At 42.4% G+C, this 13,223-nt stretch overlaps 1 protein-coding gene across 2 annotated transcripts in view; it reads right to left on the minus strand.

Annotated features, from left to right (window-relative positions):
• Positions 1 to 430: 430 nt before the first annotated feature.
• Positions 431 to 13,223, minus strand: part of SORL1 (sortilin related receptor 1) — an 84,440-nt gene continuing 71,647 nt past the window's right edge. For both annotated transcript variants that reach the window (XM_014593755.3, XM_019487308.2), the window contains exons 41-48: positions 12,134 to 12,318; positions 11,593 to 11,712; positions 11,326 to 11,490; positions 10,597 to 10,771; positions 9,122 to 9,228; positions 7,637 to 7,829; positions 7,072 to 7,284; positions 431 to 4,994 (exon numbers count right to left, since the gene is read on the minus strand). In XM_014593755.3, coding sequence (XP_014449241.2) covers positions 4,927 to 4,994; positions 7,072 to 7,284; positions 7,637 to 7,829; positions 9,122 to 9,228; positions 10,597 to 10,771; positions 11,326 to 11,490; positions 11,593 to 11,712; positions 12,134 to 12,318 — 1,226 coding nt within the window. In that variant the 3' untranslated portion in view covers positions 431 to 4,926. The remainder of the gene's footprint in view (positions 4,995 to 7,071; positions 7,285 to 7,636; positions 7,830 to 9,121; positions 9,229 to 10,596; positions 10,772 to 11,325; positions 11,491 to 11,592; positions 11,713 to 12,133; positions 12,319 to 13,223) is intronic.

Consider the following 13,223-nt stretch of genomic DNA (forward strand, 5'->3'; position numbering starts at 1 on the left):
CCCAAAATGGGACGCAGGACTCCAGATGTGGCCTCACCAGTGCCATATAGAGGGGAATAATCTCTTCATTGACTGGTTTAATTGTTTATGACTCAGTTTAATTGTGAGCATGTACTCCTATTATTTACAGTTTCCAGAAAGCATTGCAGAGGCATTTCCCTACAGAAAGAGGTTACAAGGAGGGAACAAACACTTACCACTGCCTGGGACCTCATGGGAGACTCATGATAAAACAATGAAAGTTGGTAATATTTAAGTGGGCCTTTCTGGCCTATGGAGAAGGGGGCATTTCAGTCTATCATTGATTTCTCAGACAAGTCCTTAGACCAACACGGCTACAACCTAAACCCCTGCATCATTGATTTCTCTGCACTTATTTATAAAACCATCCCTCGCAATTTTAAAACAAAAATCAAATAGTGTTCAGAAATAGCTTCACATTTTTATTGCACTCTGAAGAATAACTCAAGACACATATAGAGTGGATTTGTTTTTTTCTTTTTTGGAAACATCTGTTTTCTTGACTCAATTATTTTTATTCAGTGAAAAAAGTTTGACATTGAAAGACAAAAAAAGAATCCTTGAACCTTGTGAAATAATGAAATAAAATCTGTAGCACAAATCAGTGACGGAAAAAAACACAGAAAGCAATTCAAATGATAGATGTCCAACTTTCACTTTGTTAAGGAATCCAGCAACAGTTGAAGATAATCCTAACAAAATTGTTTAAGACTGGCTGCCTCGAAGTTGCTGAAAGTCTGGAATGAACACAAGTTATATAATCCTTGAAGCTGGTCCTATAAATGAAGAAGTGTCTGGATCCAAGGGTAACGGCACCATTTTCATTCTGAAGTCCATTTGAAAGAGATTTGACATTTGTAGAGGACAATGTAATTTTGGCTCTGCTCGATTATGGTTGTCGTGCTGGCAAACCAATTCATTATTTTGTTAAATGCTTTGAGGGTCATGTAAAGAGATGGCAATGATTGTGTCTGCACTCGTGGGAGGGCAGAGAGGGAGGAAGAAGGAAAAGAAAAAGATGTATTATTAACTCAGGTTGCAACAGCAATTCAAGTTTCCATAGCTTCTGACCATGGTTTTAGGCCTTTGAATAAGTTTAGAAACAGCTTCAATAATCAGTGCTCGCTTGTTCACAGGATTTAATGATTTGGACACCTGTCCGGTAAGAAATGAACCCACCAACTCATTTACTACAAGCCTCCTACCAACCATCAGGTCCAAATATTCTGCTAATTCTGATGTGGGAATGGCTTCTGACCATCAGCCTGGAAATGACCCGTCTGAGACTCAATCGTCTAATCTGCCATAGAGGCAAGAAGAGCAAATATGACTTGACTTGGTGTCTGGACTTCTAGTCCCGGAAATGGTGCCTCCACACTGATTTTACCAGGTGGAGCTGAAATGTGGCGGGCAACATCTTTCAAATGTCATCACTTCTCTTTAGTTCAAATGGACTTAAGAGTGCCAGTCTCCTTCTAACATCTTCCGCGAAAAACAAAATTAAAGAACTGGAAAATTCACCAAAATCAGATTACAACCCGGCACCCTCCGAGCTAAGTTAACCAGTCACTTTGTTTTGTCACTGCGAGGGAAATCCCACCCTCTTCATTAAGTCAGGGACTGTTTCCTGTCGCGTTTCTTAAACCAAGAGCAAGAATCTGCATCCGTAGCTGCTTCCCGTATTTACAACAAAACCCCCCTCCACACATCTCTGTTAACAAGATTCTGTGCTTCGAAAGTTCATAAAAATATACAATTTGCCTATAACTGCACCTATCCAGCCCAAGCCTCCCCCCCCACCCCTTCCCTGGAGCTTAGAGTTTTCTATGTATAAAAAATTCACTAGCCCTGTAAAGCTGCTTGGCCATTTCTGCAGTAAGGGAAAATGTTTAAGGGTTGAGGATGTCTATCCACCGCAGTACTTATTCACACAGGGTGGAATTCAGTCCTGCAGACTTAGCACAAGGTCCATGCATTGCTTCAATGCCACTGAAACCCTTCGTTTCACATTAGCAACGCACGGACATTGTGCAGACCCGGTTTCGCATGCATTATATAACTGAGGCACTGTTATCTAGCATGTTTAATTTCCAACAGCATATTTTAAACTGGACACAGCCTACGTTGGGTACATATGCTGGTGAGTAATGAGTGCAGCAAAACTTTTCTGAATGACCAGCAATTATCGGCTGCCCAACTGGACTGGGTCTTTCATGTCAAAAGCTTGAAAACGTACTGAGGAATCTTGGATGGATATTTCAAATGGCCATGAGGTTAGTTAATGGAGCTCATCCTTAGGGTATTTCATTATGGGTGAAAAATGGGGGTGAAATCCTGCTCGTCTTACTCGGATACATTTTGTGAAGTGGGAGTACAAATAAAGCAAGTAGGATCTGACCAGGCTGAATGTGCAATAGAAAGTCATACCCTTTGAGACACTGCCTTTTTTAAGGCAGTATTAACTGGGGAGATGCAACTGTTTAAAAAGAAACAGTAGCTGGACTCTTGGGATAAATATTTTCTCTCTCGTTTTCTTTCTTTTTCCTAGAAACTCATTTGACTCTTTTGATGAATCTAGGAATTTGTGATGCTAGACTAAATTCTAATCTGGGATATTCTAATGTAAATCCTGAATGATTCAATATGATAGCATGCTGTGCTGGTGTTACTCACAATGTACTTCAGAACAACATCTGGTGCTCTAGCCAAGTAAACAAGGAAGCCGCAACTTCCCAAGCTTAAATAAAGCATCAGTAGTCGAATCCAAATTAATTTTGGCCACCGATAGAAAAACATTAAATCAATTTATCATTGGCTAAGGACAGTGATAATGATTAGTTAAAATATATATTTTGTATTTCTCTAGCACATGGAAGCATACAGAACTTGTACTATTTATATATTTCCTGTATTTGAAATTAAAGAGATCCATTGCCTATCAAAATATGGTTGGCCTTTTCTGCTCTCACTCCATCTGTCGGAAGACTGCAATTATATTTTAAATTACACAACAAAGATACTTTTGGTTTAATCAAACGAAATACATCATGACAAGACAATGCATTGAATTGTACTGCGTACAGTGGCTAGGTTTTGCATATACAGAATATGTATCGACGTGAACCATGAACATTCACTTGGGGTGGCAAGTAGTTCGACGTGGTGGGGAGATTCACGCTCTGCTATCACAAGAAGGCTAGGCAATGATACCATACATTTCCAGAGGCTAAATTTGAGCTTTGTAACTGGTAGTATGCCTACAGTAACTGCAAGATGGTGAATACTCTGTGTGTGTGTGTGTACACGCACACAAAATATATATGTGTGTGTGTGTTACTTCTTAATTGAAGTTAGAGCCACAGCTACTTTCAGATAATAGGAAGGAATAAAGAATCCTATTGCAAATGCAAATAATTTTGGATTTTCAGATGCATAAGGCTTTTTAAGATTGCGGAACACCTACGTCTCGGCACTTACTCTGCATTTACCCTGAGGTTTTTCCTGGGCCACGCATCAATACATTAGTACCTTGGAGGGTATATGTTTTGTCTCATTGAGTTTGTGTTTTAAAAATATTACTGGCCATTTTTTTTCCAGTTATGTTATTGACAGGCATTAGAAAACTATTGAATGAGAAAATCGGGCAAAAACAATGGAGGGCACAATTAACAACTTCACTATTGCGCGTAACCCTGAAGCATTTAGGACAATGCTGGTGATTTACAGAACATTGCGGACTGTAGTAACATCGAGTGTGGAGGTAAGGGACAAACACTGAAAACCTGGGTGCTTACATATGCATACCTAAATCCCTATTTCGTGCCAGATCTCTAAACTCGTCATACAAGTAACTTTACTCACGTGAGCAGCACAGTGGCTGCCAATATACTACTAGTGTGTGTGTGTGTGTGTGTGTGTATGTGTGTGTGAAATCACTCACATGCATAAGCATTGGCACAACGTGGCCCTGAATCTCTTAAATAAGACCTTGACTCAGGTGCATCATTAGGTATGTGTTTATAGTTAGGCACATATTGAGTCTGGGTTAAAAAGTGGCCTGACTTTTCAAAGTCAGCAGGAGCTGTGGGTCCTGAGCATCTCTGAAAATCAGGTACATTTGCTTCACAGATCTGCATTCCCCAGTTCAGGAAAGCACTGAAGCACTGGCTTACGTCCTGCTAAAGTAATTAGGATTTAAATCCATGCTTAAAGTTAATTTCATCCTTAAGAGCTATCCTGAAAAGGGGCCCACATTTCAAAATAACAACCCCAAACTGTTTGTTGAATCATGGGAAAATATTAAAAAGCAAAATAACATTTGTTTTATTTGCTTTATGGCAACAACAATGAATCTGATGATGAAAAACTACTGCCTTGCAAGATAAAGTGGCACGTTCTACACAATAATGTGTACAATGTCTGACGACTCTGAAAATCTGATCTAACGCAGATTTCCCAATAAATTAACAAAACAAAATACTTCCATATAAAACAAAGTCCAAACGATTTTCAAAGTAAAAGTAAAACCTTCAGGGACTATATTACTTATCTCTCTCTATATATAATCTCCTGAACTTTTTTTAAATAAATTTATTATTGTCTTAGAAAAATAAAAAGAGTAGCCAATTTCATCAACAGAAAATATCTCACAGACTTGAAAGCATGCCCAGCAAGCATAGCCTTGTAAGACTAAATTAATGTTAAATCAAAGCAATTTGTTACTAAATCAACCTGGTTTTTGCAGTTCACAGTTGATTACTACAAAGTGTTTTTTTTTCTTTTTCTTTTTTTGGCCCATATAAAAATAACGTATTGCAACTCAAAGTGCATTTGTAAAATAAACAATTGACTATTTTTATCAAATGAAATATTTACACCATTTGGTTTACAGTCAAGAAATGAGCTTCACGCAATGACCATGGGGACGTCGTCTGAAAATCCAGTTATCATCGGCGCTTCGTCGTCCTCGTCACCTAGAAAGCAAACACAATGCTCTGTCATATGGCTCTAGTGCTTCTACAGAGCTTATGTCTGGAAGGAAATGTTAGATCCTCCAGGCTGCGGGCAAAAATACTTTTTCACCCCTTTAAGAGGGTAAGGGCAGCTGTCACTTGGGAGCGTGCGTCGGCTGTGACAATCCGTCTCTGCAGGCTCTCGCAGTGATACAAGTTAGTTAAATCGCTGCAACTCTAACCCTGAATGACACTGGGCGCATTTACATGCGATGCTAAATGTGCGGTAGACTAATTCTACTGTGCATTACCGCATCACAGCGTATACCACGCTATTGCGCTAACGCGCACTAGAAGTAGTCTACTGCGCATTAGAGTCACTTAAAAGGCGTGTGCCAGTGCACTGCACAGTAGTGCCTGTTACTGCGCATTTAGTTAGAATCTGTTATTACAGGTACTGAACTTAATGCGCAGTAACCACAGCACATTAATGCACATGTAGATGTGCCCACTGGCTCAAAGTTGCAACCGTTTTGCTACACTAAAGGAGCGTACAGACATAATAATGATACTGTTTATAACCCCATTATCTGAAATTGATACTATTGTCTCCATTCCTAGTCTGACCGCCTGCATACGGGGAAAATGTAGTGGAAAACGCAGGCATTATTACTGTCATACTCGGCATGCAAGCAGATTCCCTCTCCCCTAACTACCTGATATGGTAGTTTGCTTCAGTCTATGCAAGAAGAAATCACTAGGGTAACAATATTGACAAAAAACATTTTTTGAGGGTCAGCAACACTGGAAACCGAGTCAACAGACTTAAATCAAACAAGGTAAGTCCACGGCAGCTTTCAACTTAAAGGATCCCCCAAACTCAATACAGAAAAGTATGTTCCTGTTCCAGCTGCTCTTTATGGTAATTCAAGTTATTACAGAAGTTGGAAATGACCCCATATACCCAGAATATAATAATAAATTTGTCTTGCAAATACAGAAATGGCTGAGGTAGCTATGGAACAGGAATGAAAAAAGAGCAATTTTGGGTGAGGATGGTAAAATAAGCCTGAATCCATACAGCAAATCCTCCAAGGGTTAATAATGGCAAAGGATTAAAACCCAACGCAGTGGTTGTATGTACACATGCGCTTAACTGTAGAGTAGACTAATTAGCTGCAGAGTAAAGTGTCATCGTCTATACGCGTGACGCTGTTAAGCTCCAGTAAACTAACTGATGCCTCCGTAAGGCAGTACTCTCCCTGACAGTACTATCTTACGGTGGGGCAATTAAATGCACTTGTAGGGACTGACCATAAGCATAAATTGGCTATGATCATCCCAGCTGGCAGTGAGCCAGACTCCTGCCTCCCACCTAGCCATGCAGCTCTGCACTCTCAGCACCCTCGTCCCCAGACAGCCCCTCCGCTGCCTGATGCCGCCACCTGGAGCCCTGGACGGACCCCCTGTGCCCCCAACCCTGGTGTAAACTGCTCTGCTCCAGCTCAAATTGCTGCTGTCCCAGGTGCACATGTAGACAATGCACCCAGGTGTAGTTTACTCTGGCTCAAACTACTCCAGACTTTATTGCTTCAAATTAATTACGCGTGTAGATGCACCCAGTAAATGCAGGGAGTTCTCACTTTGCCTGACCCAGATAGATGAAGGGGCTGATTTTTTTAGGACTGGAACCCAAGTTTCCCTGCATCCAGAGGTACATAAGAAGACATGGATAAGTACTGGTGCAGTGTACAGTTCTCTTGTTTGCTGCTGTGCATGGGATGGCATGGGCTAGAGCATGGCCAAGGCGGCAGTCTCAGTGGGATTTGCTCACATGTTGTTTACTTGCAGATACAGGCTCTGAGAACAGAGCCAAAGGTAGCTGGGAAATGAGCCTCAAATCACATTGCTGTGGCCAAAGGAAATTGTGCGTTATTTGGAGGAAAGCCTGCTCATTACAACTGAAAAGTCATCAGGAACTGAAGTAATTTCTACCACTTGCAAACACAGGCCCCATTACATACAGTGAGCTTCAATGGTTTCAGGTCCTCAAAGCTACAGTGACATTCAGGCATAGGGAACCAATTGCTTTACATACCTAAATCATCACCTGATGAGAATATAGCTGAGCCGAGCCGAGAGCTGTAGTGGCTATTCGCAAAGGCAGTGAAACTGTTCTGAAGCCTTCTGTGCCTCATGTATAATACAACAAACCCTATTCCCATGGTCACAAGCAACAGGAATAAGATTGGGACCACAATGGCAGCTACGTCCGTGGATTTTCCCATTTGGGATGCTGCGTGATCTTCACCTATAAGGAGAGGAAAAAACTGCCAACTGTAACAGCTGTTTTATAGTGTTCACTACCTATAGTGAACGTAATCCTACCTGTTCACAGTCCTAAAGAGCCACTGGTGGAATAAATAAATATGAATATGCAAAATCACCACTTCATTCAAGTCTTGGCTATTGTGTGATGATTTCCTTTAGATGACTACTGGTGGATGCAAACACTGATTTCATTAGCGATATTATATTTGGTTGAATTCCTCCCCCACCTGAGCTTCCAGGAAACAAATTAGCTTGTGCTCCATTGCTAAAAGATAGTTTTTTGCTGCTTGGCTTAAAGAAGAGGAGGGGAAAAAAGCAAGCCAATGCCTTACCAGTTTGTAGTTCATCATAAAGAAGTGTAGCAGGCTCCCCGCACATCTGTCCACTGTAAAGACATCTGGCCTGAACTGTGAATGAATAGTTATGGCCAAGCTTCAGGTTGGAAATTTTGAAGAAGTTCTCTGTGGTGTTCCCAAGATAAGCTGTGATATTCATTGCGCTGTCAAACATGTGAATCTCATAACCCTGAGATTTTAAAAAAGAAGTCACGCAAATTATTCTGTTCCTCCACTGAGATAAAACTGCAGGTCAAGGTTTGCTACTTCTGACAGACTCTTAAACTTGCTAATGAATTTAATTCTGCAGAACGGTGTTGGGTTTTGACAGGCTTGCTTCAGACAACCCTGACCTGTAAAGACAGTCAGGAGTTGAAGGGAGACTCCCGTCTCCAGGAACCACTCAGACCTCAGCATCACAAGAGACTGTCGAAAACAGTCTGATTATGAGATTGGTTTTGTGACGTAGACCCACCAACAATGCGATGGAGAACATGAATTCATTCCTCTGTACTAAACCCCCTGATACACTTAAGTACCTCAAGAGGCTGATGTTTTCCCAAAGGAAAGATATCCTTCTCACAACTGTAGGGAGCCTATACACGTGCAGGGAGGCTGCTCCGATGCGCTGTAATTACAGTGCACCGGAGCAGACTTGATTAATTGAGTCTGCTGGAGCGTAGTAATTACTGCACTCCAGCAGATCTCAGCATCACATGTATCAGTGTCCCCACGCTGAAAAATGGTGGTAGGGGTGCCTTTAACTAAAGCTCATTTGACAAACTTTAGTTAAAGTGCCCTTGCTGCTATTTTGCAGTGCAGGGATGCTGGTACACGTGATGCTCTGGATGCTTTAATTAGAGATGCACTCAAAGCCACTCTAATTAATGCACCTTCCCCCCACATCCTGAAGCATGTGTATAAATGTCTCTAGTGACCAAACCTTGCAGCAATTTAGTAAAGATAATGGCCCGCAAAAGGAAGAGCATGTACATGGCACGGAGGGCATGAACACCTTAAAGTACTGCTGAAGAGAAGTTTCCTAGGAAAAGGCAAAAATTCCTGCAGAAATACCTGCTGGACAGGAGGCAAGGATCACAAAGGGACAGAAACAGCTCACCATGCTGATTCCCACCCTAGCGAACCCAAGCAAGAGTCATCCTTAGGGTCTTTCTTATGAACCCTAAATTGCTTGTTGGAGACTGAGTCTTCCCTCTCTCCTTAATACTGAAGGGATTAACTTGAGTTTCTAGTGGTTCCAGCTAGTCTATCTCTTAGAAACAAAGGAGCAAGACCAGGCTGGGAAACAGTCCCCAAGGACAGCTTTGTTGTATTCTTACTGTGGAGTACAGCATACTGGGAAACACGGGAGATGTCCCACACGTGTATATACATGCACACTGGGACACACCTGTCAGCGTGCTGTGTTCTCAAGTCATCTTTATCAAACCAAACGACAAGCAAGCTTTGTGCGTGACTTACCCGGCTTTCATTAAAATTACTTTCTTTTAAGGCTAAACTCTTCCAAAAAAGCAGAATGTGGTCATTCTCGGTTATAATTTTTAGGGCATCTGGTGCAGACAGAGGAACTGTAAATGAGAGGGAAATGGCAGACGCATTAATTTTTAAGTGATGATAAGTTCCTTCCATTTAGAAACTGCAAGAAACAAATCTCTAAAGAACCGCAGGTGTCAGTGTTTTTATACTGTGTGTCAGCACAGTGCTCTGCTTAAGCAGAAATGATGCTCAAGAGCTGATCTGGAGACACTGAAATCATTCTGAACACTGCAACTAGCACTAACAGAAGCAGGCAGCGCTTAGTCTGTTGCCTTCCTGCAATAAAGTTTTTGCTCTCTTGATTCAAGCAAGAGAGAAAATTCCCCACCTGTCATAGTGACCCCCTTCCCCTATGCTGAAAGCCTTTTGGTTTTCACTAGAATTTGCACAAATGCCAGCATCTCTCAGGATCTGGCCTCAGGTGAGGAAAACGGACTGGGTGACAAAGGAACTCTTGAAGTTTACATCAAACCAAACCATTGAGGCAACTACTCCAGTAGCCTGCCTGCAACCCTGCAAAGTGTTAGATCAGCGATTCTCAGGCAGGGTCCCATGACACCCTGCAGCTCCTTTGAAAGGATCTTGAGGCATCCCAGTGTATCACACAATGTTAGCACTGCTAGATGTGCCAATATAATTCAAATGATAAACCCAGAGATTTCAGAGGAACCCACAGAGTTACCAATGTTCTGACTTATGGTCAAGACCACATCCCCACAAGCACGCAGGTGTGGTTTGTGGAGCTGCACACCCATCTGTGGCACCACAAACCTCACATGCAAGCATTCGTTGCACTGTTAATCAGCAGCACAGCGGGTTTTTCGACACCAGGAGATTCCAGTCAGAAAAAAAAAAAAGTGGCACAAAAAAGCAGGGTGGTGCACGTGGCTGCAGCATGCGCCACCCAAAACCGGAGCCATGCTCCAGTTGCCGGCCAGGCTCCACGCATGTGGATCGCTGCCTCTGCAGCTCCAGGAAGCCCCCAGGACTCCAGATCAGGCTGCTGGGGCCAGCCCTGGTGCTGGTCCCAGCCTCCCCTACCCCACCCAGGGGAATTTGCTGTGAGCCAGAGCGTGCATACAGAGGTGTTGCCTGGGGCCAAGTAGCAGTGCACGAATAAGTGCGGTTGCTATTTGTGCCCAGGGAAATGCACGTTCCCACTTGTGGGGATGTGTCCTCTGAGTCCTTTGTAACAGAACTGCTCTCTCATTTTTCTGTAGTCAAAAAACAAGTGAAAACTAAAAGCTGGCACTTTATGACAGGTGCCTTGAATCTTTTTTTTTTTTCCAAAGTTGAGAACCAGTAGATTAAGTGAGTCCATGAAAGGTGTAAGATACCCTCTAGTGGGCAGTCATGCAAGGACTTGCTAGGAGATTTAAATGTTAATGCTCTTTCCTTACCTGTGTTAATTTTCATGCTGGATTCTTTGCTCATGTTTCCGAGTTGAATGATTATGTGGTATTTTCCTCCAGGTTCTAGCTTTTTAATGGTGTATTCCACTGTGCTGTTACGGGTTTTCACTTTGTAGATTTTATCCATTTTTCTTACTAAATCCTTTACTGCAACAGCATATAACTGCAGAGGGGAAGGAAAATTGCATACAAAGTGAATGGTGAAAGTTTCCCCTTCATATGCAGATGCCAGGTTGTACATTATAATTGAGCAAAATGCAAATTTAATAAAGTCCACTGTGGGCTTGGATCAATGCCCCAACACACTATTTACTGAGGCAGCCAATGTGGTATCTGGAGGATAAGAGGGAACAAAGAAAATTTGTTTGCACTGTGTGGGATAATTCAACATATAATCTCGTTTTCTGCCAGGTATTTATTTAACTGAAAATCCCAGATGTTCAAGGTGGTCTTGAAACTTTTGTATTAAAAGTGCAGGGTTTTCTTTTGAGCTGAACTCGCATAGTGCAACTGCACTGAATTTGGTGGACTTAATTCTGATTTTACACCATTGCAAGTGAGATCAAAATCAGGCCCACTCTGATGTTCAGTGCTCTCCATTAGCTAGTGTGAGCTAATAAACTTGTATTTTGTAGAGCATATTTTGCCACTGAAGGCACTTTGTGGCTTGAATAACCAGTTGTTCATGAGCATGAGCCACGTGCATGAAGCTATTACCATATCCTGGTCAGGTGAATCGTAGGGCGACTCCCATTTAATGACTGCAAATGTCTTTCCAGTGAGCACAGAATGGAGATGCCGAGGAGGAAGCCTGTTGTCGGGTATCATCTTCACCACAATGTAGTCAGAAGGTGGCCCTTGGTAAGGCGATATCACACGGACCTTAAAATGAAGACAGGCCAATTAAAGCCATTTTTTCTGATTTCTATGACCTGTTAATGTTAGTTGTACAGGAGGAAGAGAAAATATATGTAAAGACCTTACCAGAAACAGGTACTGCTCATCCCTGTTCACAATCATGGTGATGTTATATGCAGTAGTGGTAGTGTTGTGAGGGTTTCTGTATAGCTCTAGGAAAGATGTAGCATAGAAAACACCATATACCTGTGGAAGAGGAGAACAACCATATGACATCTTACCTACCATATGACCCACACATTATGATTAAATCTTGGGGCATACATTATTGTCAAGGACAGAAGAGCTGAAAACTGCCCGGTCCCTTAGGACCCCTCAGCTGAGTCTGCCATGACCCTGTGTCACAGAATGGGATTTTCTTTGTGGTATATGGGCCTAGAGGGGAAATAAACCTAGCAACAAGCAGCTATGTGGTTTCATGTACATCCTTCTTTCATAGAGTCCATAATGCCAATCCCTGCAAAAACTTTCAAGGTCACTCTTATTTTCCTAGCACTTGATGGAAATGCAATGGCAGTCAAAAACTTTGTCCTAATATTTTCTGGCCTGAGGTTCCAGGGGTATATCTGAGACGAGTCATGGGAGAGAGGAACGAACGGGGCCTCACCACGTGCTTGGGTCCTGTCCAGTTACATTCCACCGCCGTCTGGTTGATGGCTTTGGCTTTGAGGCTTGGAGGTGCGGGTCTCGTACCACTGGTCACAACGTGTGCAAAAGACAAAGGACTGTCACCCAGTTCGGTCTTGGCCCAAGCGGAAATTTCATACGGTGTGTGAGCTGTCAAATTAGCCACTGAACAAAAAGAAAGATTTGAGCCACTTGATTAGGTGAATTAATGAAACCACTGGGCAACAGACAATTGTTCTGGTAGACGGTTACTTCCATGACACAGACACCTGCTTATCTGGCTTGTCTTCTCATTAATTTGGTGGGGTTTTTTAAAAACGATTCACCTGGGGGACATATTATGAATCTGCTGCTTTATTTTGACGCCTTCCTCAATCTTGACTGGAAATAACAATGATTTCTCCTAGCTAAGAGAGGACAGAATTAATAATCAATCGGATTAATGCGGCCATGTTGGAGTTTAGCCCAAGTCAGGCTTGACTTGTTGCTGAATAGGTGTTAAGTTTCTAAGGTGGAGACTACTCATTGCAAGGCTGCTCAGTGAGGATGAAGTGCCATAAATACCACTTCAAGGCAAAATGTTCCACTCAAGCCAGGCAAGCTAGGATGCCAGGCATCTAAGTTACCTAAATTGTGTCTGCAAATACTCAGGGAGGGCAGCACTGCACCTGCTTTGCTTATAACTGGCAATCACACTAGCGGATGCTAACGGTTGAACATCTAGTCCTTTATCCTGTATTTTATATAGCACCTGTTCCTTCAGTTCCTTTTTGGGATATAGTCTGCTCCACCCAGTTTCCATGGAGTGACTCTGCTGTACATGGGAGTAAGGCTAAATGGAGGCCAGCTACAGATTCTGGGCAGATTTTGGCATATCTGTAGATATGCCTCCCGTGGTAAGGTAGCGTGTCCCCTGAGCAATGTTGGGCATGGGGGTTCCTGACTGCAAAACTCCAGTGGCCAAAACCCTGCGTGAAAAAGAGAAGGAAAGGACTATTTTTCCCAATGCAGCCATGACACTGAAGTCTTTATAGGCTCAGGGAATCCAAACTCCACTTGAAATCACTATT

The sequence above is a fragment of the Alligator mississippiensis genome, chromosome 16 (assembly GCF_030867095.1).
Source record: "Alligator mississippiensis isolate rAllMis1 chromosome 16, rAllMis1, whole genome shotgun sequence".
Taxonomy (NCBI): Eukaryota; Metazoa; Chordata; order Crocodylia; family Alligatoridae; genus Alligator; species Alligator mississippiensis.